We start from the raw sequence: 25,395 nt of genomic DNA, 5'->3' as shown, positions 1-25,395 counted from the left end.
AGCTAGGAACTCAGGGGACAGCCAGGCTGCAACAAAGGCAAAACGATAGTCAGAGAAGAGGCTAAAGATAGAGGGGAGTTAGTTAATTACGGAGTGGAAATTCCAAAGGGCTCCACGGACAGGTTTGGGACAAGGGAAGAGACTGGAAGTGAAGTAAGGGGAAGAAATAGAGTAATGTGGTGATGATGGTTCAGAAAAGAACAGATGATAAGAGGGGCTTATCCTGTGAGTGGTGACTGAAGAAAACCGGTATGTGAGCTTTGCTGGCTATGCTGCCAGTGGCCTGTGAGACAAGGGTGGACATCTGAGATTCAGCCATGGTCCAGAAGTGAGACCAGGGGTCTGCAGTACACGGCCAGCCCTCCCACTCTGCATGGTCTACTGGCTTTGATAGCTGCATTCCTTTATCTGTGAGGGAGAATTGCTCAGTCCTCCGCACAATCCCAGGGCTGGTGCTGTCATAGGTCTCTCTCCTGGGTGTTGTTTCATAAGGGAGGGACCTGATGCAGCACTGACATTTTACCCATCATGGTAAGGCATGAACACTAATCAAATTTTCAACAATTTAAGTGCCACTATCTCTTCGGTATTTATTTCCTTGGCTTTAGAATAGTAATAAAAGGCAATCCCTATTTTCTTCATAATGCATAACTGTAAATTCCTCCTTAAAGCAGATTTGATAAAACAGTTATTTTCCAGAAGAGCAATGTTATACAGAGATCCCATTCTTAACCAAGGACTCAAGAGTAAAAAAGTAGCTACAGATCAACAACAATGAATCTTTAATTCTAAATGGTAAATTATGTTTTATAGCCCATTACATAATCATAAGTTACTACATACAGTCCCCAAAGGGGCCATGTATGGTAAGATGCACCACGTAAATATATTACACTGTCAAGCTAAAACTAGATGCTAATTCATGGTAAGACATTTAATTAGCAATTTTATTGCTTTCTCAGAATACAGATAGGCTTTACCCATCTTAAAATGGAAACAGTTTCAGATTATGAAACTCTTGTACCATACTCACTGTGAAAAAAAAAAAAAAAATCACCTGCAATTCCACCACTCAGGTAGAAACAATGTTAACATTTTACTATTAATATATCCAAAATTTTTTCAATATGTTCACTGCACACACACATTTAAATGTAATGTATATACATTTAAAGAAACAAAAAGAAAATCATTCTGTATGTACTTTTTTTCACTTATTATAAACATCTTTCGATGTTAAAAACAACTTTTAATGTTTGCATTATTCCACTGAATTTCCTATTGAGAGACATATGTAGGGACTTCCCTGGTGGTCCAGTGCTTAAGACTCCACGCTTTCAATGCAAGGGGCGCAGGTTCGATCCCTGGTTAGGGAACTAAGATCCCACATGCCGCGTGGCATGGCCAAAAAAAAAAAAAAAAAAAGACATACACATTTTCCCCCTAATTTCACACTATAATAAAGCCACAATAAATATATTTGTGCTTTCTTTGAAAAACTGATCACCTCCTTTGGACAAATGCCCAGAATAAAACTGCTGGGTCAGTTAAAATTGACCCCAGTTTGGTCTTTTGTATCAATTTACACTCCTATTTTCACATACCTTTATTATCACAAAATCTTATAAAAATTTTTTTATCTTATATGTCTGATAATCAAAAAACTCGTTGCATCAATTTGCCTATAGGTTAACAAGAAAGTTAAACTTCTTTCATGTCTATTGGCCATGTGTATGTCATCTTCTCCTGTGCATGGCAGCCACCTGAAGTACCTCTGATCCTCTAACCATTGGGAGATGGGGAGGTGGGGGACTGACTAGGAGTAATGCCTGCACTGAGGGCAAGGGCAGACACGTGGGAGCCCAGGGATAACATTCTGGAGAGTGAAGCCTTTCAGAGCCTCAGGAAGTCAGGATGTGAGATCCCTTTATTCTGGTGGAAGCTCATCTAATGAAACAGGAAACTGCAGCCTGATCTGCAGATCTGAGGCACTTCAACACGCAGTCAAGCGAACAGAGAGAGGGTCCAAGGGCCGTTCACTCACTGTGTCCCTCGGCAAAGAATCGTTATGGAGAGATTGCCTTTTGCTCAAAGATGCATCAGCAAGAGAATAACAAATGAGAGGCTTATGGAAAAAATACACAGAGAACACTGTCCTGAGATTTCAGAGGAGTAGAACTCTGAAAAGAATTTCTTAGAGGAAACAAGAAAATCTGAGAAAGCCATTTGGCATTATCATTAGGATACAAGAAGACACTACATCCTCTATGAAAATAGGAGTCAAAAAGTCTTAACTTCTTCCTTTGTGTGTGTGTGTGCAATTAAAATATTATTGGTATGTATTACTTTTTTGATCAAGAAAACATTCAAAAATCACTATATACAATGCTCTATTAATGACACGACCACAATTACATAAAAATATTCACAATATTGACATAAAAATGTCAAAGGTTTTAAAACTGCTTAATGTTAGTTTTTTTCTGTGATATCACAGGTGATTCTCTTTCTTCCACCTTTCTGTATTTTCCAAATTTTCTATAATGAACATGTACTACTGTTATAATGGGGGGGGGTAGTGGTGCTTTATTTTAAATAAATTCTTTGCTTAGTATGTTATTGGACTAACTACTTACATCCACTATGAAATCTTCAGCCTTCAGTTCAGGTTCTAGCACCATGTCACTGGGTTTAGCACTGGCGACCCCTTTCGGAAGGCTTTCGTAGTTTTCCTAGAAAAGACGAGGCTCCTCATGTTAGAACTCCAGTTCTTCATTCTACAGTGTTTGTTTCAGGAAGAGGTTCCCTCTCTAAAAATGGCACTTTACCAAAAAAAGTGGGTAGAGATTTCCCTAACAAATATATGGCTTCTGCCTATGCCATCTTTTAATCAAATCACAATAGTGCGATTTTCATAACAGAACTTCACATTGAAAAAAATGTGGCATTAACATATTAGTAAAACAAGAAGTGTGACCCAAGGAAGTATCATGAGGCAGGGTGTGATTATCAGTGTGGCTTTTGTTATGGGCTTTCTGGCAAAGAGAAAACCCTTCAACAAGCAGGAGAGATAACTGATAACTGAACTAAAGAAGGCAAGCAAGCACCATCTGCGAGAACCTGATAATCTGCGAAAGAAAGAAGTAGTTAAAGCAGGTCCTTAGAGTGTCAAAGAAGCTCATGCAGATACCTCATTTTGAGGCCCCTTTTTCTTACATTCATTTTCTTGCCTTTGGATCTAGACAAAATTTGAGGCCCCCCTCTCACTTCTGAAATGAGAGAGTAAAGGTTTTGGAGTAAATGAGACTTGGCTTTGAATCCTGGCTCACTAACTGTGCTTCCATAGGCAAATTATTTAATCTCTCCCAAGCCTCAGTTTCTTCATCTGCAGAGCAGGCCTCAGAAGACTGATGTGAAGATTAAATGAGAACGTGTAACGGGCTTAGAATACAGTCATGGTATTGTGATGGGCTAATGGTTTCCTCTTGGGGGTCAGAGGACCTTTCAACTTACCCTTTTAATCTTTATTTGTCCCAAAGGCTGAGTCTCACCCACAAACTTGTATAGATGACGGCATTCAATTTTCTTTAAAATCGCTCGTGCAGCATCCAATTTGGGATCAGCAGAGTATAAAATCTCCAGAAAAATGTTATCTGCCAATTTGATGAAATTTCAGTTGCATTAAAATGAAAAAACAAGATTTTAAAAGACTCATACATTGCTGTATGACTCATACATCGTCTGAAATGATTTCAAGCAGTTTACAAACGTAGGTACACTATGATTATAACAATATGAAAAAAAATTTAAAGCCTGAAGTGAAAAAACCTTTGTAAAAGTGTTGCAGTCAATGTCTCAGATTTGCTTCAAGGTAATCTAATGAGTGGGAAAGGGGAGAGATGAGACAAGACTGCACTGGAGTTGATGACTTGAGACTGGGTTTTAGGTACAAAGGGGTGTATTAATTTATTGTTATGTTGGTTTTTAAAAAATATGTATTTATTTTTATGTATTTGGCTGTGCCAGGTCTTAGTTGCAGCATGTAGGCTCTTAGTTGCAGCATGTGGGATCTAGTTCCCTGACCAGGGATGGAACCCAGGCCCCCGGCATTGGGAGCTCAGAGTCTTAACCACTGGACCACCAGGGAAGTCCCTATATTATGTTTTTTTAAAGAGAATGATATTACAAAATTATGTCTGAGATCTGCTTCAAAATGGCCCAGGGTCTGATGGGGTGAAGGAATGAAGCAAAATTGTCATGCGTTGATAATTGCTGCAGCTAAGTGATGAGGCTAAGTGATGTAAATTTCCTTAATAATAAGTTTTTAAGGGAATTCCCTGGCAGTCCAGTGGTTAGGACTCCGTGCTTTCATGGCCAGGGCCTGGGTTTGACCCCTGGTCGGGGAACTAAAACCCCGCAAGCCTCGCAGTACGGCCAAAAAAAAAAGTTTTTAAAAGTTTCATTCCATGATGATAGAAGGTAGTTTATTTTCCTTCTTTCTTTTTCTTCCAACTTTTTATTTTGGAAATTTCAAAATAAAATACCCTTCACTGAAATTTATCCACTGTTAACATTTTCCCACATATGCAAACACTCTCTCCGTGTGTGTGCACACATAAATTTTTGAGGAAACATTTGAAAATTACAGACATCAATACCTTTCACTCCTAAATACTTCAGCATGTACCTCCCAAGAACAAGAACGTCACCCAACATAACCACAATCATGCCAAGAAATTTAATACTGATATAAAAATATCTGACATACAATCTATATCTGAATTTGCTTAATTGTTCCAATAATGCAATTTATGAATTTTTGTTGCTGTTTAGAGAAACCAATCAAGTATTATGGATGACATTAGTTTTTTGTTTTTTTTTTTTGTGGTATGTGGGCCTCTCACTGTTGTGGCCTCTCCCGTTGCAGAGCACAGGCTCCGGACGCGCAGGCTCAGCGGCCATGGCTCATGGGCCCAGCCGCTCCACGGCATGTGGGATCTTCCCGGACCGGGGCACGAACCCGTGTCCCCTGCATCGGCAGGCGGACTCTCAACCACTGCGCCACCAGGGAAGCCCACGGATGACATTAGTTACTGTGTTTTATAGTCTCCTCCCATCTAGAACTAGGATAATTTCCCTGACTTCTTTCATGATGTTGACATTTTAGAAAAGTTCAGGCAGTCATTATGTAAAATGTCCCAGACTTTGAACTTGTTCGACTGCTTCTTCACCATTAGATTCAAGGAAAACACTGTTGTTGAGAACACTGTGTAAGTGTTACAACATCTAAGAACACTATATGAGAGCTTGGCTCAGTGCATCACATCACAAGTCACATAATGAGCTTTGTTATATTTACGGGTTATGTTAAGTTCCAACAGCTGGTTACAGCAATAACCACCACCCCGCCCCGAATTTCTCTGTTATAAATGTATCTTTCCCTTTGTAATTAACAATCTGCAGGGTAATATTTTGAGAGAGTCTGACTATCCTAATAGGTTGTCAACCAATGGTTTAGCATTCATCGATAATCCTTGATTGAATCAATCACCGCATTTTGCAAAGTGAGTTTTATTAAAATGCCTTTTCTTGGCAAAATAAAATATTAGTAGTCTATGTCATTCACGTCACCCACAAGTATATGTACCAATCTGTGGTTAACACATTCCTCACCCTCTCAGTATGCTGTCTACAAACCCATCTCTCCATCTTTAGTTTTCATTATTTCTTTACACATTATACACACAGTTTGAAAAACAGAACAATTTTATTTTAACATAAACAAGACCACAGGTGGGATGAACTGGGAGACTGGGATTGACACATATACACTAATACGTATAAAACAGATAACTAATGAGAACCTGCTGTACAGCATAGGGAATTCCACTTAGTTGTACAGTAGAAACTAACAACATTGTAAAACAACTCTACCCCAATAAAAAACAACAGCAACAACAACAAAAAAAACAAGACCACACTTTTCTTATCTATGCTTTTATCTACCCTATTCCCAGGTGAATTAAAGAAATGCTTTTCCCCATGACAGAATCTCACTTCCTGAAGGCCTAATCCCTGAGGTTCATCTCAAAAGGCACCTGATTGTGAAACCTTCCCTAATTCTTCCAAACCAGAGATGTAATTCCTCTTTGAACCCCATGGAACTCAACTGATACTCTTCTTATGCCTTTCATCTTATTCTACCAGGTACAGGTTTTGGGGTGGACTTATATTTCCATTTCTGTTGGCTAAATGGGTAAAAGAAGGACTACTGGATCACAGGATACATATATGTTTAAAAGAAAATGCTCAACTTTTCCCAAGTGGCTGTACCACCTGCATTCCCACCAGCTATGTATGAGAGTTCTATTTGTTCTACGTACATGTTTTCAAAGAGTCATGTACAAAAGTAAACTGCTTGTCTATTAAATTTAATGACTAAAATATCACTAAAATAGTGTAAACAATATTCAACTTGGGAGTCAGAAGACATGGTTTGAGTTCAGCTTTGCCATTTTTTAGGATAAGCTGCTTTCCCTCATTTGGCCTGTTTCCTCATTTGAGGGGTTTTAAGCAGATGATCTCTAAGGTTCTTTTGAATTTAACATTCTAAGACCTCAATTTAATTAAGGGTCTTGCAGGGGAAGCGAGGGAAGGGGTAAGGTCCACCTATTGCTTAGGAATATTGAGGGATAAAGACCAAGGTTTAGCATTGGTATTTGCTAAATGTATTAGCATTTAGAAAATGGTTACCTAAGACAGTGGTCATAACATTTGCAATGCTTAAGATAGCTACATCCAGATAAGCTGAAACATCCATTAGAAATAGGAATTTAGGAAGCAGAGAGAACAGATAAAGAAACAGCATATTCAGACGATAGACTACTACTCAGCAATAAAAAGGAATGAACTACTGGTACATGAAACCTGGATAAATCTGAAATACATAATGCTGAGTGAAAGAAACCTTACACAGAAGAATACATATGGTATGATTCCATTGATATAAAAGTCTAGCACAGGCAAATAGTGGTTGCTTCTCGGGGTGCGGTAGGGACAGGAATTGACTGGGACAGGGCATGAGGGAATTTTCTAAGGAGAAGATAAGGTTCTGTGTCCTGCATTTGTTTAGCAAATGTTACACTTACCATTTTTACATTTATACAAATTGCATGTAACTTTTACATCAAAAGAAAAAAATCTATAAACAATTAGTGAACTTTAGTTAATCTGCATGCTGAAGGAGTTAGGGTAAAGTATACTGATGTCTGAAATTTACTTTAAAATGCATCAAACCTTAGATAGATTAATAAATGGATAGAGGGATGGTAGGTAATAAATATGTGATAAAGCAAGTCCAGTAAATGCTAGAATTTAGGTGGTGAGTATAGAGGTTTTAACTGTAAAATTCTTTCAACATTGCTGTATATTTTCAACACTTACCCCCCAAATGTGAAAAAACATTCTAAAAAATTAGAAAATAAGAAGTGGAGATTTGGGACTGCCCTGGTGACACAGTGGATAAGACTCCGAGCTCCCAGTGAAGGGGTCCCGGGTTCGATCCCTCGTCAGGGAACAAGATCCCACATGCATGCCGCAAATAAGAAGCCCACCTGCCACAACTAAGACCTGGTGCAACCAAATAAATAAATAAATAACTAAAAGCAAATTGATTTAAAAAAAGAAGTGGAGATTTTTAAAATAAAGATAAGGTGAGTTGCTTTTGGAAATGCAGCAAAAGTAAGGAAGGCTCTCACATGGTCCTATTTCTTCAAGGTCATGTAGTTAAGGAGAATAAGGATCATATGACTGCTCAGAATAATATGCAAGAAAAGTACAATGATCCCTGTTCTCAAATGAAGAAAGCTGGAAAGGCTATATGCTTATTCTCCCATACTCTGGCAGATAAAGCACAAAAATGTAACCTAATTTCTTGTCTGGGATTTCTGACATTGTTACAACATCCAAGTATGTGATCAGTGAACTCATCTTACCGAATGGGGTAAAAACCAGTTTGGGTGTTTTAGAACTTTCATGGTGAGCAAGAGCTATGTATAATCATGAGCACTTAAGACCTCATTAAAATGTATGATATTTTAATGGTTTGTCAGTTAACCACAAAGTGTATAAAATGCAGAATTCATTTCTTTTCACCAAAAGATAATTTAAATGTAATATAATGTTACAGGATGAATGCTTGGGACTGGTCTCTGAGGAAAACTGAAGATGATTTTTTTTTTTTTTTTTTTTTTGTGGTACGCGGGCCTCTCACTCTTGTGGCCTCTCCCGTTGCAGAGCACAGGCTCCGGACACGCAGGCTCAGCGGCCATGGCCCATGGGCCCAGCCGCTCCATGGCATGTGGGATCCTCCCGGACTGGGGCATGAACCTGTGTCCCCTGCATCGGCAGGTGGACCCTCAACCACTGCGCCACCAGGGAAGCCCCTGAAGATGATTTTTTAAAACACAGCATCGCTTGCTTCATTATGAGCAAAAGTTAAAAATAAATATCCAGGGAGGCGCCTTCAAGATGGTAGAGGAATAAGATGTGGAGATCACCTTCCTACCCACATATACATCAAAACTACATCTACATGTGGAACAACTCCTACAGAACACCTACTGAACACTGGCAGAAGACCTCAGATTTCCCAGAAGGCAAGAAACTCCCCACATACCTGGCTGTTTGGCTGACACGGTCTGGTGCTCTGGCTGGGTGTCAGGCCTGAGCCTCTGAGGTGGGAGAGCCAAGTTCAGGACATTGGTCCAGCAGAGACCTCCTGGCCCCACGTAATAACAAACGGCGAAACGTCTCCCAGAGATCTCCATCTCAACGCTAAGACCCAGCTCCACCCAACGACCAGCAGCTACAGTGATGGACACCCTATGCCAAACAACTAGCAAGACAGGAACACAACCCCACCCATTAGCAGAGAGGCTGCCTAAAATCATGAGGTCACAGACACCCTGAAACACACCATCGGATGTGGTCCTGCCCATCAGAAACACAAGATCCAGCCTCATCCACCAGAACACCAGCACCAGTCCACTCCACCAGGAAGCCTACACAACCCACTGAACCAACCTTACCCACTGGGAGCAGACACCAAAAACAACGGAAACTACGAACCTGCAGCCTGTGAAAAGGAGACACCAAACACAGTAAGTTAAGCAAAATGAGAAGACAGACAAACACACAGCAGATGAAGGAGCAAGGTAAAAACCCACCAGACCAAATAAATGAAGAGGAAACAGGCAGTCTACCTGAAAAAGAATTCAGAGTAATGATAGTACAGATGATCAAAAATCTTGGAAATAGAATGGAGAAAATACAAGAAACATTTAACAAGGATCTAGAAGAACTAAAGAGCAAACAAACAATGATGAACAACACAATAAATGAAATAAAAAATTCTCTAGAAGGAATCAATACCAGAATAACTGAGGCAGAAGAACTGATAAGTGACCTGGAAGATAAAATAGTGGAAATAACTACCACAGAGCAGAATAAAGAAAAAAGAATGAAAAGAATTAAGGAAAATCTCAGAGACCTCTGGGACAACATTAAATGCACCAACATTCAAATTATAGGAGTCCCAGAAGAAGAAGAGAAACAGAAAGGGACTGAGAAAATATTTGAAGAGATTATAGTTGAAAACTTCCCTAATATGGGTAAGCAAATAGTCAATCAAGTCCAGGAAGTGCAGAGTCCCATACAGGATAAATCCAAGGAGAAACACGCCAAGACACATATTAGTCAAATGATCAAAAATTAAATACAAAGAAAAAATATTAAAAGCAGCAAGGGAAAAGCAACAAATAACACACAAGGGAATCCCCATAAGGTTAACAGCTGATCTTTCAGCAGAAACTCTGCAAGCCAGAAGGGAGGCAGGACATATTTAAAGTGATGAAAGAGAAAAACCTACAACCAAGATTACTCTACCTAGCAAGGTTCTCATTCAAATTCGACGGAGAAATTAAAACCTTTACAGACAAGCAAGAGCTAAGAGAATTCTGCACCACCCAAACAGCTTTACAACAAATGCTAAAGGAACTTCCCTAGGCAGGAAACACAGGAGAAGGAAAACAACTACAATAACAAACCCAATAACAATTAAGAAAATGGTCATAGGAACAAACATATCAATAGCTATCTTAAATGTAAATGGATTAAATGCTCCAACCAAAAGACATAGACTGGCTGAATGGATACAAAAACATGACCCATATATATGCTGTCTACAAGAGACCCACTTCAGATCTGGGGACACATACAGACTGAAAGTGAGGGGATGAAAAAAGATATTCCATGCAAATGGAAATCAAAAGAAAGCTGGAGTAGCAATTCTCACATCAGACAAAATACACTTTAAAATAAAGATTATTACAAGAGACAAAAAAGAACACTACATAACGATCAAGGGATCAATCCAAGAAGAAGATACAACAATTGTAAATATTTATGCACCTAACACAGGAGCACCTCAATACATAAGGCAAATGCTAACAGCCATAAAAGGGGAAATCGACAGCAACACAATAATAGTAGGGGACTTTAACACCCCACTTTAACCAATGGACAGATCATCCAAAATGAAAATAAATAAGGAAACACAAGCTTTAAATGATACATTAAACAAGATGGACTTAATTGATACTTATAGGACATCCCATTCCAAAACAACAGAATACACTTTCACGTGCTCATGGAACATTCTCCAGGATAGATCATATCTTGGGTCACAAATCAAGCCTTGCTAAATTTAAGAAAATTGAAATCGTATCTGGTATCTTTTCTGACTACAATGCTATGAGAGTAGATATCAATCACAGGAAAAAATCTGTAAAAAATACAAACACGTGGAGGCTTAACAATATACTGCTAAATAACCAAGAGATCACTGAAGAAATCAAAGAGGTAATCAAAAAATACCTAGAAACAAATGACAATGAAAACATGATGACCCAAAACCTATGGGATGCAGCAAAAGCAGTTCTAAGAGGAAAGTTTATAGCAATACAATCCTACCTCAAGAAACAAGAAACATCTCAAATAAACAACCTAACTTTACACCTAAAGCAAGTATAGAAAGAAGAACAAAAAACCCCAAAGTTAGCAGAAGGAAAGAAATCATAAAGATCAGATCAGAAATAAATGAAAAAGAAATGAAGGAAATGATATCAAAGATCAATAAAACTAAAAGCTGGTTCTGAGAGGATAAACAAAATTGGTAAACCATTAGCCAGACTCATCAAGAAAAAAAGGAAGAAGACTCAAATAAAGAGAATTAGAAATGAAAAATGAGAAGTAACAACCGACACTGCAGAAATACAAAGGCTCATGAGAGATTATTACAAGCAACTATATGCCAATAAAATGGACAACCTGGAAGAAATGGACAAACTCTTAGAAAAGCACAAACTTCTGAGACTGAACCAGGAAGAAACAGAAAATATAAACAGACCAATCACAAGCACTGAAATTGAAACTGTGATGAAAAATCTTCCAACAAACGAAAGCCCAGGACCAGATGGCTTCACAGGCAAATTCTATCAAACATTTAGAGAAGAGCTAACACCTATCCTTCTCAAACTCTTCCAAAATATAGCAGAGGGAGGAACACTCCCAAACTCATTCTACAAGTCCACTGTCACCCTGATACCAAAACCAGACAAAGATGTCACAAAAAAAGAAAACTACAGGCCAATATCACTGATGAATATAGATGCAAAATTTCTCAATAAAATACTAGCAAACAGAATCCAACAGCACATTAAAAGGATCATACACCATGATCAAGTGGGGTTTATCCCAGGAATGCAAGGATTCTTCAATATACGCAAATCAATCAACGTGATACACCATATTAACAAATTGAAGGAGAAAAACCATATGATCATCTCAATAGATGCAGAGAAAGCTTTCGACAAAATTCAACACCCATTTATGATAAAAACCCTGCAGAAAGTAGGCATAGAGGGAACTTTCCTCAACATAATAAAGGCCATATATGACAAACCCACAGCCAACATCGTCCTCAATGGTGAAAAACTGAAACCATTTCCACTAAGATCAGGACCAAGACAAGGTTGCCCACTCGCACCACTATTATTCAACAGTTTTGGAAGTTTTAGCCACAGCAATCAGAGAAGAAAAAGAAATAAAAAGAATCCAAATTGGAAAAGAAGAACTAAAACTCTCACTGTTTGCAGATGACATGATACTATGCATAGAGAATCCTAAAGATGCTACCAGAAAACTACTAGAGCTAATCAATGAATTTGGTAAAATAGCAGGATACAAAATTAACGCAGAGAATTCTCCTGCATTCCTATACACTACTGACGAAAAATCTGAAAGAGAAATTAAGGAAACACTCCCATTTACCACTGCAACAAAAAGAATAAAATACCTAGGAATAAACCTACCTAAGGAGACAAAAGACCTGTATGCAGAAAACTATAAGACACTGATGAAAGAAATTAAAGATGATACCAACTGATGGAGAGATATATCTTGTTCTTGGAAGAATCAATATTGTGAAAATGACTATGCTACCCAAAGCAGTCTACAGATTCAATGCAATCTCTAACAAGCTATCGATGGCATTTTTCACAGAACTAGAACAAAAAATTTCACAATTCATATGGAAACACAAAAGACCCCAAATAGCCAAAGCAATCTTGAGAAAGAAAAACGGAGCTGGAGGAATCAGGCTTCTTGACTTCAGACTATACTACAGAGCTACAGTAATCAAGACAGTATGGTACTGGCACAAAACCAGAAATATAGATCAATGGAACAGGATAGAAAGCCCAGAGATAAACCCACGTACATATGGTCACCTTATCTTTGATAAAGGAGGCAAGAACATACAATGGAGAAAAGACAGTCTCTTCAATAATTGTTGCTGGGAAAACTGGACAGCTACATGTAAAAGAATGAAATTAGAACACTCCCTAACACCATACACAAAAATAAACTCAAAATGGATTAAAGACCTAAATGTAAGACCAGACACTATAAAACTCTTAGAGGAAAACATAGGCAGCACACTCCATGATATAAATCCAGCAAGATCCTTTCTGACCCACCTCCCAGAGTAATGGTAATAAAAACAAAAATAAACGGGACCTAATGAAACTTGAAAGCTTTTGCATAGCAAAGGAAACTATAAACAAGATGAAAAGACAACCCTCAGAATGGGAGAAGATATTTGCAAACAAATCAATGGACAAAGGATTAATCTCCAAAATGTATAAACAGCTCATGCAGCTCAATATTAAAAAAACAAACAACCCAATCCAAAAATGGGCAGAAGACCTAAATAGACATTTCTCCAGAGAAGATATACAGATTGCCAACAAACACATGAACGGATGCTCAACATCACTAATCATTAGAGAAATGCAGATCAAAACTACAATGAGGTATCACCTCACACCAGTCAGAATGGTTATCATCAAAAAATCTACGAACAATAAATGCTGGAGAGGGTTTGGAGAAAAGGGAACCCTCTTGCACTGTTGGTGGGAACGTAAATTGATACAGCCACTATGGAGAACAGTATGGAGGTTTGTAAAAAACTAAAAATAGAACTACCATATTACCCAGCAATCCCACTACTGGGCATATACCCTGAGAAAACCATAATTCAAAAAGAGTCATGTACCACAGTGTTCACTGCAGCTCTATTTACAATAGCCAGGACACAGAAGCAAACTAAGTGTCCATCGACAGATGAGTGGATAAAGAAGATATGGCACATATATACAATGGAATATTACTCAGCCATAAAAGAAACGAAATTGATTTATTTGTAGTGAGGTGGATGGACTGCGAGTCTGTCATACAGAGTGAAGTAAGTCAGAAAGAGAAAAACAAATACCATATGCTAACACACATATATGGAATCTTAAAAAAAAAAAGGTTCTGAAGAACCTAGGGGCAGGACAGGAATAAAGACGCAGACGTAGAGAATGGACTTGAGGACACAGGGAGGGGGAAGGGTAAGCTGGGACGAAGTGAGAGAGTGGCATGGACATATATACACTACCAAATGTAAAACAGGTAGCTAGTGGGAAGCAGCCACATAGCACAGGGAGATCAGCTTGGTGCTTTGTGACCACCTAGAGGGGTGGGATAGGGAGGGTGGGAGGGAGATGCAAGAGGGAGGAGATATGGGGACATATGTATATGTATAGCTGATTCACTTTGTTATACAGCAGAAACTAACACACAATTGTAAAGCAATTATACTCCAATAAAGATGTTAAAATAAATAAATAAATAAATAAATAAATATCCACCCACAGCTTGCTCACATTGTCTTATAATCTCTTCTTCCAGTCCTATCCACACAACAATGGGAGACTAGTATACCTGCTATGATGTTATTAAAACAAAACACAGAAACAGTTTAGATACATTATCCCCTATAAGTAACTTTGTCATCAATCCAACCCAGATTAATTAACAAGCAAAGAGCAAACTCACTTGTCACATTATAAACTGTAAGTACTGATGTACAGTGTTGTCAGTGTGCACAGACATTTGATACAGGGAATCACCATTTCACTTCTAATCTTTGATTTAGTTATAATTGGAAAATGACTAATATTTACAAGTGTAATGGGGACTCTCTGTATTATATGTATATAAAATAAAATCTAGCAGAGATGGAGCAGGAAGTTGATCGTGGCTGTGTCTGAGGCCACTCAGTTTCTGTTGTTCTTGCTTGGTTCAGAACCTCCAGCCTTTCCACTGATTCTGTCATGTTGTTTTTAGTTAAGCAGAGACAGTTTTAGGATTTGCAACTAAGAACTCTGACTGGTACACGCTTTTTGGTTCACCTCTTTTGCTTTACTGATCTTTATTTCTCAGTCTACACTTTCCCACATTAAAGAATCAGCTGCAACCCCTCACCTCTCTTCCTTCACACCCTAAGCCGCAGAGCTTGTTTCTGCTGACGTGCGGAGAAATGTTTCCACATCCTGTGTTTTGCAACAAAAATCATGTTAAAAGGGCAAGCCAGCTTTTTGATACTGGTATGGTATTAGTCCAGCTGTATTATAAGTTAAATAATAATTAATATTGAGTACTTATGTGCCAAGTACTATTCCAGGTGCTACATGCCTCATTGAAGCATCACAACAAAACTATATGCTAGGTGTCATTACTCCCATTTTAGATGAGGAAACTAAGGTTCAGAGAGGTTAAATAACTTTATTAAGGTTACCTTGTTAGTACAAAGCAGAGATAAAACTCAAATCCAATAGTATACAATCACTTTAGAAGCTAAATACATTGGAATGTTTGGAAAATAACTCATCTGCAATCCAGGGAACGTTTATACTTTATCTGAGATGGACCACCTATGTTACCTTCTAGTTCTTACCTGTCAGCTTAGTGAAGGCTTCCATGTCATCAATTGCTGTAGAAATGTGATACTTTTTTCCTTCAGAACCTGTTATCTCTATGTAAGGGTCTGCTTTGAGGAAGGCATCTGTAATCCTAAAGATCATTTTATAAACATTTATGTTTATGAGAAAATTTGCTTTATGCCTTGCTTAAAGTTAAGGAAATCTTTCTACTTTAGGGAAATAAAATCTTGAGACACAATGTTCTAAAGACAACTGCTTCTCAGACTTATAGAGAACAAACTAGTGGTTATCAGTGGGGAGAGGGAAGTGGGGAGGGGCAATATAGGGGTAGGGGATTAAGAGGTATAAACTATTAGGTATAAAATAAGCTACAAGGATATACTGTACAATGAGGAATACAGCTAATATTTTATAATAGCTATAAATGGAATACAACCTTTAAAAGTTGTGAATCACTATATTGTACACCTGTAACTTATAATTTTTAAAAAGCAAAAAATAAAAATAAAAAAGACAACTGCTTCTCAAGCATGCTAAATAAATCCATGGTGATTTGTGAACTACTACATTTACTGTGTTCCAGGCACTATAACAGAGCTTTAAATACATCATCTTATTTAATCTTTCCAACTATAAGATAGGTGTAATCAGCCTAAATTTTACAGACATAGAAATTAAGGAATTTTCATTTAATCAAGTTAGGAAGAAGCAGTACCAGGCTTTGTACCTACATCTCTCCGATTCTCCACATTAAAAACAAACAAAACAACAAAATCTCTTACCAAAGTGACAACCATACAAATAGGAGAAAGAATTCTAACTAGTGTGCTCATGAGAAAAGATGAGGAAAAAAGTAGAAAAGAAGGTAAATTTTCTCAACACAAATATTAAACATGAACATGAAAGGCTTAAAATAAATCAATTTAAAACTATTTTAGAGACATGGAATTAACTTGACTCACACCCAACTTTTGGTAGTTCCTCATGGGGTCTTTGAGTCACACAGAGACCTGGCTGTACTTTTCTGCTTTGGTTCTGACTGCATCAGGGAGAAGAGGTGAAATTCCTGTAGGTTTTACTATTTGCTACTAATTTTGATAATTGACAGGGTAAGGAGAGACATTAATCTTAATCTTTAAAATTCATTTTTGTCATTAATTTCAGAATATCAATTATCCACGTCCCACCTCTCACCTCCATGACTAATATCTGGTACCTAAGCGACTACCTGTGCAGAGGTCTAAGCCATCCCAGCGTGGCCTCCTTCCTGCCTAGCCTAAACCCCATCTTCTGCTTGAATCTATCCTCTTTACCCACTTTCCTCCTCACCTCTAACGAAGTTCACTTTATGCTAGTTTTTGTTTTATTTGTTTAAGGGAACCATTTTAGGTTTGTTCACTTAAAATTCACTTGAATTTACCTAGAAATCTCAACTTGACCCAAGTATGATACTCTAGCAAAGCATCATGGAAAATTTTATAGGGAAATAACAATCGAATTTCTTACATTGTATCAATGATGTTGCCAACTTTGTGTTGATAAGCTCTGCGATGCAAAGAGTTGCGTGTGTGGAACATGTCATACAGGTTTCCAACCTCCTGCAGAAGAATGTGGAACAATGTAGGATCAGATTAGGTCCCCTTGTTACTAGACAAGTATATAAGTCAAGGAAAAGGGATGGTGGCATAAAAGAAGACTAGGCACAGGAGCTACTTCATTAAAACCTCTGAGCCCACTAAGAAAGAGCAAGGCAGATTCATAAAACTACTAATTTGCAACTTTTGTTCTTAGTAAACCCAAATCTATTGAGTGTTTTAACTCAGTGACACATTCTGTTTTAGGCATCTTAAATATATTCTTTAAATTTCCCAATACCTCTAGAAATTAGGTATTATTATTATTTTTTTTGGAATTAGGTATTATTATTCTTATAGTCTTCACCCTCAAAAGAAAGACCTTCTATAGTATAATACTGTAATATTCTTTAGTTACATGATTCTAACCTAGCAGGGGACTTAATGATTTTAGGATTTTAACTACCATGAAACACGTAATATAGTGATTAAGGATAATACTCAAGCCAGACTTCCTGGATTGAAATTCCAATTCTGCCATTAATTGTAAGTCTTCTCTGTGCTTCAATTTGCTCATCTGTTAAATGGGATAATAACAGTATCTATTCCATAGGGTGGATGAGGATTGTGTTAATCCCTCTAAAGCACTTATAACAGTGCCTAGAACAACATTCAATAAATGTCTATCATAATTTTATTATTTAACAATGCAGTAGAAGTGAAAGGAGCCTTAAGATATTTCCAAATGCTAAGCATGAAGTAAAGAGATTGACAATTTACCAGGTAGTGATTTTTCCAAATTAGTTAAAGGTTAGTTCTAGATTTCACACCAGGAACTATACCTTCCTCATTGTTCTCTGACATAGCTTACCTTTTCTCTAGTACAAATGTGCTTCCTATCATCTACCTCACAGACACGGGCAAACTTAATAAAGCGCTTGTAATCAAAATTATTTTGGATTCCAAGATGATGGCAGTCCCTAGAAAGATTCCAAAGCAGAGAAATGAAATATTTCAACAAAGGAAACTGTACCTTAAATATCAACACTAAATTTATACAAGAATTTTATTTTGTTTGTTTATTTAAATAAAAATTGTATATACTTAAAGTATATAAGGATTTTAAACAACTTTTCTGAAGTGTTCAGTGCATACCTGGCAAAATAATCCCATTTGTCCACATCAATGCCATTTCTTTTATTGGCCACTATCTCATAAAGGAAGCTTTTTTCTTTAGGACGCCCTTTATACAGCCACTGGAAGACAAGAAAACCCACAGAAAGTTTTAGGATAGGAGCCAAATCTATTTGTAAGCAAAGCAAAGGAACTGTATTAATCTGAAAATTATAAACAGACATTTGAACGGGAAGGTTAGGTAAGTGAGAAGGTCCTACTCATTCCTTCTTACATTTAATTCCTAAATTAGCAGAAAAGGGAAAAGAAATTCTAAAGTGTGATACCCTGTTAACACTAAACCTTGTGCCTTCGGAAGGATCCTAACTCTATTACACTTCCCATAACCAACAAGCTTTCTTTTTTTTCTTTTCTTTTTTTTTTTTACGCGGGCCTCTCACTGTTGTGGCCTCTCCCGTTGCGGAGCACAGGCTCTGGACGCGCGGGCTCAGCGGCCATGGCTCACGGGCCCAGCCGCTCCGCGGCATGAGGGATCCTCCCGGACCGGGGCACAAACCCGTGTCCCCTGCATCGGCAGGCAGACTCAACCACTGCGCCACCAGGGAAGCCCCAACAAGCTTTCTTGTTTTCTTTGTTTAAAAAAATTTTTTTAATATAAGATCTAATTATGAACTAGTAAGACTGTTCCTTATATTCTAATGCTTAAATTCAGGCATGAAAATAGTATTGTCTTTCAAAGCAGCCACACATCTAGTCTAAATGATATGTACCATTCAAAGAATTTTTGGAACTCTGTATTTTGTTTGGGTTTTTTTTGGCGGTGCAGTTTGGCCCGTGGGATCCTAGTTCCCCAACCATGGACAGAACCCGGGCCCTCAGCAGTGAAAGCATCACAGTCCTAACCAGTGGACTGCCAGGGAATTCCCAGGAGCTCTGTTTTTTGGAAATAGGATATTTGCTATAAAATCCACCTCTTTATCTTATGCCTTACAAGTAGCTTTGTATATTTTAAGGAAAAAAAAACTTTAAAAACCACACAGGGGGGCTTCCCTGGTGGCGCAGTGGTTGAGAGTCTGCCTGCCGATGCAGGGGACGCGGGTTCGTGCCCCGGTCCGGGAAGATCCCACATGCCGCGGAGCGACTAGGCCCATGAGCCATGGCCACTGAGCCTGCGCGTCCGGACCCTGTGCTCCGCAATGGAAGAGGCCACAACAGTGAGAGGCCCGCGTACCAAAAAAAAAAAAAAAAAAAAAAAAAAAAAACCACAAAGGGAAATTCTTTTTTCTAAGTAAAATAAAAAAGATCAAAAAGGAAACAAAACATATTTCCCTCTGAACTAATTCAACTTTTTTCTAGGTCTTCACATATCTAAATATTTCAAATATGTTAATTTTAATGAATAAACAAGACACATACTTTTACATTTTCCAAACTAAGTTACTTTAGGCTTCTATATAAAATACTGCATACATATACATTAAAAATATTTATATATGTATTTTAATTTGGGGGATAACTTCTGAAGAACTCAGTTAAGAGCTGGAAGAACTATATGTCTTTTATTTTTTGCATTAAACAGTAGAAATGTATCACGTATTTTATCATTTAGTCTCTCTAAAATAGCCAAATGTCACCTCTTTAAATAGATCTGAAGGAATCAAGCAGAGAGACTAGATGAAAGGAATCAGTCAGTTCAAATTAAGTTGTACACAAACTTACCTTTGAAGAATTTTTGATGGGTGATTCAGGTGGTCCTGTAATTTGTTCCTTGATAAACCAAATATCTTCTTCAGGGATGAGACCATAGTGTTCCATGACATCTCTGAGTCCGTTAGAATTAACTAGGTGCTCAAACATCATAACCGAGCCCTGTTCATGCTGGGAAAAGTCAGCACAGTATGGTGTGTTGTAGACTCTAGTCCATCAGAGACCCCTGATTATTTAAATTACTCTTGGCTCCAGGTAATTCAGAGATAAGGTTCTAATGCATGTTAATTATCAAGTTTTCAACTACAATCTTACAGATATTTTAAAAAAATCTGTCAAATTTTTCTATATTGGGACTCCCGTGGTAGTCCAGTGGTTAAGAATCCTCCTTCCAATGCAGGGGATGCAGGTTCTATCTGCGGTCAGGGAACTAAGATCCCACATGCTGTGGGGCAACTAAGCCCACGAACTCTAGAGCCTGCGTGCCACAACTGGAGAGCCTTAGAGCTGCAATGAAGAGCCCATGTGCTGCAATGAAAGATCCCACATGCTGCAACGAAGACCCAATGCAGCCAAATAAATAAATAAATACCAGATGGGACTGGAAAAAAAAACCTGTCTATATTTTACCAGTCTTAAACCTTTACAAACTAGGTTCATCATTATTACATAAATATATTTAATGAGATATAATCATTTATAATACATAAGTATTGTACAGTACAACTGAATATTACCAGATCATAAAGATAGAATAGCTTTTTTTTGTTTTCTGAGATGTACCACTTGCAGAATCTTAGTTCCCGGACCAGGGATTGAACCCGGGCCCCAGCAGTGAAAGAGCTGAGTCCTAACCACTGGACCGCCAGGGAATTCCCAATAGAATACCATTTTAATGAATATCACTATAAAATTTAGTTGTATTGTTTCATCAGCTTTGGAATTTGTGAAGATACAAGTTCTGTAAGCATTTCCATCTACTGATAAAAAGGGGGTAATTCCAGGGCTTCCCTGGTGGCGCAGTGGTTGAGAATCTGCCTGCCAATGCAGGGGACACGGGTTCGAGCCCTGGTCTGGGAAGATCCCACATGCCGCGGAGCAACTAGGCCCGTGAGCCACAACTACTGAGCCTGTGCGTCTGGAGGCTGTGCTCCGCAACAAGAGAGGCCACGTCAGTGAGAGGCCCGCGCGCTGCAATGAAGTGTAGCCCCCGCTCGCCGCAACTAGAGAAAGCCCTTGCACAGAAACAAAGACGCAACACACCCAAAAATAAATAAAATATAAATTTAATTTTTATAAAAAGGGGTAATTCCAAACTTGCCAGTAAAAACAAAAATGTCTCAGAGCCCTTAAGTCAAGATCTGGAGTGCAATCTCAAATTAGACTCATTTTACTCATCTGTCTCTGCTTGCTCATTTATAATCGTTATAAAGATCAAATGGCCCCCTGGAGGGAGACATCTGCCCTATCACAGGTCTTAGCAAAAACAAACTCAAGAAACATGAAAACAAAACCCTGAATGGTCCTATATCTATTTTTTAATTGAATCAAGATATATATTAATTACATAGAGGAAAAACAGTAAGTTTATGAAATTTGGCAGCCATTGCCTTAATCAGGTGATTGAAGTTAATATTACCAGTAATAGCTTAAAAAGACCTATGTGCCTCTGATGGGATACACTAAGAAGGTCACAACTTGGCATTCTGCCAAAAACAGATAGTCTGACAGTATGAGGAAACCAAAAACCGAAACTCAAAGTGAGGGGCAATCCACAAAATAATCTACCTGTATACTTCAAAAAATGACAAAGTCATGAGAGATAAAGACCGAAAAATTGTTGCAGATCAAAAGAAGCTAAAGAGAAATGGCAACTAGGGTAATGTGTGATGGATCAGGACCAAAAATGGTTTTCTTTCCCCTTTTCTATATGGACAGTTGTTGAAATTTGATAGAAACTCTGTAAATTAGATAATAGTACTGTATCAATAATAATTTCCTGATTTTAATAAATGTACTGAGGTTATGTAAGAGAAATGTTCTTGTTTTTAGGAAATACCCACTGAAGCTTCAGGAATAAAGGGGCATGCCTACAACATACTTTCAAATGATTCAGAAAAAAACTTATACATACAGAAAAATTCAAGTTCCACAAAGATAGCACAGACAATAACTAAAATTATAAGCAACTTAGAAGTAAATATAATAAAAGAGGTATAAAACCTTTATGGAGAAGATTATAACATTTATAATAGAAGAGCAAAAGGCCAAAGATACCTAATAAAAGAAACAGCTGTCCTACCAGCTATCAAGACTTATTATAAAGAAGTAACAATTATGGAAAGTGTGGAATGGAACAGAATCCAGAAAGATTCATCATTACGGAATGTTAAAAAAATGTTGGGGTTGGTTATCACAGAATCAGTAGGGACAGTGGTAGAGCGTTTGACTGCAGATCACTGGGGAAATTCAATAAACATTTATCCATATTAAAAAAGAAATCAGATTTCTACCACACATATGCAGAGAAATAAATTCCCATGAGGTAAGGACTTACATATTAAAGGCAAAATATTTAAAGAAAAAGACTTGGAGATGGCTGAGTAGATCCTATTTAAATCAACCTTGTTGGAGAAAAAAACTATTAACTCTGGACAACTTCTTGAAGGTACTGGATTACAACCAAAAGCAGGCAGATGTTAGAGGGAAATAAACACTTGGAAGAGAAAGGCAGTGGGCAATATTCCAGTTCTTTTATGGCTTTTAGCCTGAGGGAGGCCCTAAGGCTGCAGAACTGGAGAGAAACTATCCATCTTACTAGGTTGAAGAACCAGAAATACTTCATTAAAATTTAAAATTTTTGTTTCTTAAAAGCCACCCTCATTAAAGAAATGAATTGGTAAGTCAGAGACTGGGGTACGGACAGGGACTATATTCATAATACATGTATCTGACTATATATATAATTACTCAAATTGATAACTAAAAGGCAAACATTCAAATTTTTAAAATGGGTAAATGGAAAAACTCTTCACAAAAGATGATTTATCGGGCTTCCCCGGTGGCGCAGTGGTTGAGAGTCCGCCTGCCGATGCAGGGGACACGGGTTCGTGCCCCGGTCTGGGAGGATCCCACATGTTGCGGAGTGGCTGGGCCCGTGGGCCATGGTGGCTGAGCCTGTGTGTACGGAGCCTGTGCTCCGCAACGGGAGAGGCCACAACAGTGAGAGGCCCGCATACCGCAAAAATTAAAAAAAAAAAGATGATTTATCAATGACAAAGTACAGAAAATGGTATTCAACATAGCATAGAGGATGCCAAAACAAAAGAAAATCCTATAAGAGACTATTTCACACTGATTAGAAAGAATAACTTAAAAAACTAAATGTTGGGGAGGCTATGGAACAACGGGCACTCTCATATTGCTGGCAGAGTGTAAAATGGGAAACGTCTGGTAGTTGCTTATATTTTTATTTATATTTATTTATTTATTTATTTTTGCGGTACGTGGGCCTCTCACTGTTGTGGCCTCTCCCGTTGCGGAGCACAGGCTCCGGACGCGCAGGCTCAGCGGCCATGGCTCACGGGCCCAGCCGCTCCGCGGCATGTGGGATCTTCCCGGACCGGGGCATGAACCCGTGTCCCCTGCATCAGCAGGCGGACTCTCAACCACTGCGCCACCAGGGAAGCCCTGGTAGTTGCTTATAAAGTTAAGTATCCATCTATTTGATGACCCAGCAATTCTACTCCTAGGTAAGGAGAAATGAACCTAAGACAAATGAAAACATTTTCCATAAAAATCGTGTACAGTAACATGCATAGCATCCTTATTCGTAACAGCCAAAAAACTGAAAACAACCCAAATTCTACAAAAGGAGAAAAAATAAACAAATCATAACTTATTCATACAATGGAATACTACCTCAGCAATGAGCAGGGACCGACAACTGACTCATGACACACCAACGAATCTCAGAATCATTATGTTGAGTGAATAACAGCAAGACACAAAAGAGTACCTATTATAGGATTCTACTCTTATCAATTCTAAGACAGGCAAAACTAGTCTGTTTATAAAAATCAGAAGGTGATAGTGGGAGGGAGATGTAAGAACTGACTGAAAAGGGTCACAAAGGAATTTTCCAGGAAGATGAAAATATTCTGTATCTCAACTTGGGTAGTGGCTACATGGATGTATACATTTGTCAAAACTCACTGAACTGTACACTTAAGATCTGTACAACATATTGTATATGAATTACCTTGAAAGAGAGAGAGAAAAAATAGTGGTTGACATGTAAGAAGTGTTCAATATGTATTAATGCCTTTTTCTACTCCAAATATAGTGTGGTCAAAAATAGGAGTTGACCTAACTTTACTTCTCAAAAATTGATTCCAAAAATACGGGTCAGTCACCTGCAAATCTGTAAGTATAAAATGAACTTAGCTGGTATTAGTTACTTTATGGTCATACAAAATGAGTCAAAGCCAGAGTCAGCCTTTTATTTTTTAGTTTATACTAGTGTGATAGAGTAGAAAGAGCATTAAATTAGCAGTTAGGAAACCTGGTTTTCTAGTGTTGGCTTTATCATTTAACAACTTTGTGATTTTTGGTGCATCAATACACCTCTATGAATTTCAAGTTCCTTTATACTTACAAAAATGGAGATAATGATTTCCTCCTTAGAGATTACTGTGAGGATCAAATGAAAGCATTATATATAAACACTCTGAAAAACTGTAAAAGGAAGAATACTTTAACACAGCAGTCATTGTTTAGTCTTTATTTTATTGACTATTAAATATATGAATACATACCGTCCATTTCACATCTGGGCGAGCAAGTGGAATAAATCTTCCATCGAACATATGAGAAAATGGCCCATGACCTTAAAAACAAAAGCAGCCTTAGAACAAGAAAAATGTTTGTAAATTGGTAAAATGTAAATCTTTTTAGGTAAATTTGAATATCAATAGAAATTAATAATCTATAAATGCATCACAAAAAGGAACAAATCCTTCCTTCCTATTTTCTAAAACAAGAGAACAGGAAGCAGAACAATACAGGGAAGTAAGCTCTCCATTGAGGGGTCTCTGAGTCACCAGAGTTTACATAAATCTGATGAAAGGACAGTTTTGTGTTAACTAAAGGAATGTTAATGACAAAAACTTTTGGCTTCTTCAGATTATATATTGGTAGTGTTAGAACAGCAGTTTTAACACAATCCACTAGGGTTAGGAAGAAAATATTAGAACTTTATTACTCTCAACCTTTTAAAACATCTATTTTTATGTAAATTTTATAATGTATGTAATTTATTGTATAATAAATATACACATATCAGGGTTTATCTTGGGTTTTTACTGATGATATGGGCAATCAAAAGTGGAGATCACTACTTTATCTTCTTCATAAGCGATCTTAACATTCCACAACATCTAGTAATATGAAACTTTGCTGAGGCACAACTCTGCAATTATCAGAATTTCTGAAGGAGTTACAGTTGGCCCTCTGCATCCGCAGATTCGATCAACCTCGGACAAAAAAATATTCAGAAAAAAAAATTCCAGAACGTTCCAAAGAGCAAAACTTGA

The 25,395-nt window shown here is 37.8% G+C and overlaps 1 protein-coding gene across 1 annotated transcript in view; it reads right to left on the bottom strand.

Annotated features, from left to right (window-relative positions):
• Window positions 1-25,395, bottom strand: part of SAMHD1 (SAM and HD domain containing deoxynucleoside triphosphate triphosphohydrolase 1) — a 62,771-nt gene that overhangs the window by 9,629 nt on the left and 27,747 nt on the right. The window contains exons 6-13 of the mRNA XM_081256071.1: window positions 24,619-24,689; window positions 19,814-19,972; window positions 18,116-18,216; window positions 17,832-17,940; window positions 16,893-16,984; window positions 15,401-15,516; window positions 3,514-3,653; window positions 2,637-2,732 (exon numbers count right to left, since the gene is read on the bottom strand). Coding sequence (XP_081112197.1) covers window positions 2,637-2,732; window positions 3,514-3,653; window positions 15,401-15,516; window positions 16,893-16,984; window positions 17,832-17,940; window positions 18,116-18,216; window positions 19,814-19,972; window positions 24,619-24,689 — 884 coding nt within the window. The remainder of the gene's footprint in view (window positions 1-2,636; window positions 2,733-3,513; window positions 3,654-15,400; window positions 15,517-16,892; window positions 16,985-17,831; window positions 17,941-18,115; window positions 18,217-19,813; window positions 19,973-24,618; window positions 24,690-25,395) is intronic.

Source organism: Mesoplodon bidens (assembly GCF_964165515.1).
Source record: "Mesoplodon bidens genome assembly, chromosome: 15".
NCBI lineage: Eukaryota > Metazoa > Chordata > Mammalia > Artiodactyla > Ziphiidae > Mesoplodon > Mesoplodon bidens.
The sequence above is the reverse complement of the archived record's forward strand: the minus strand, read 5'-3'. Positions and strand labels throughout refer to the sequence as shown.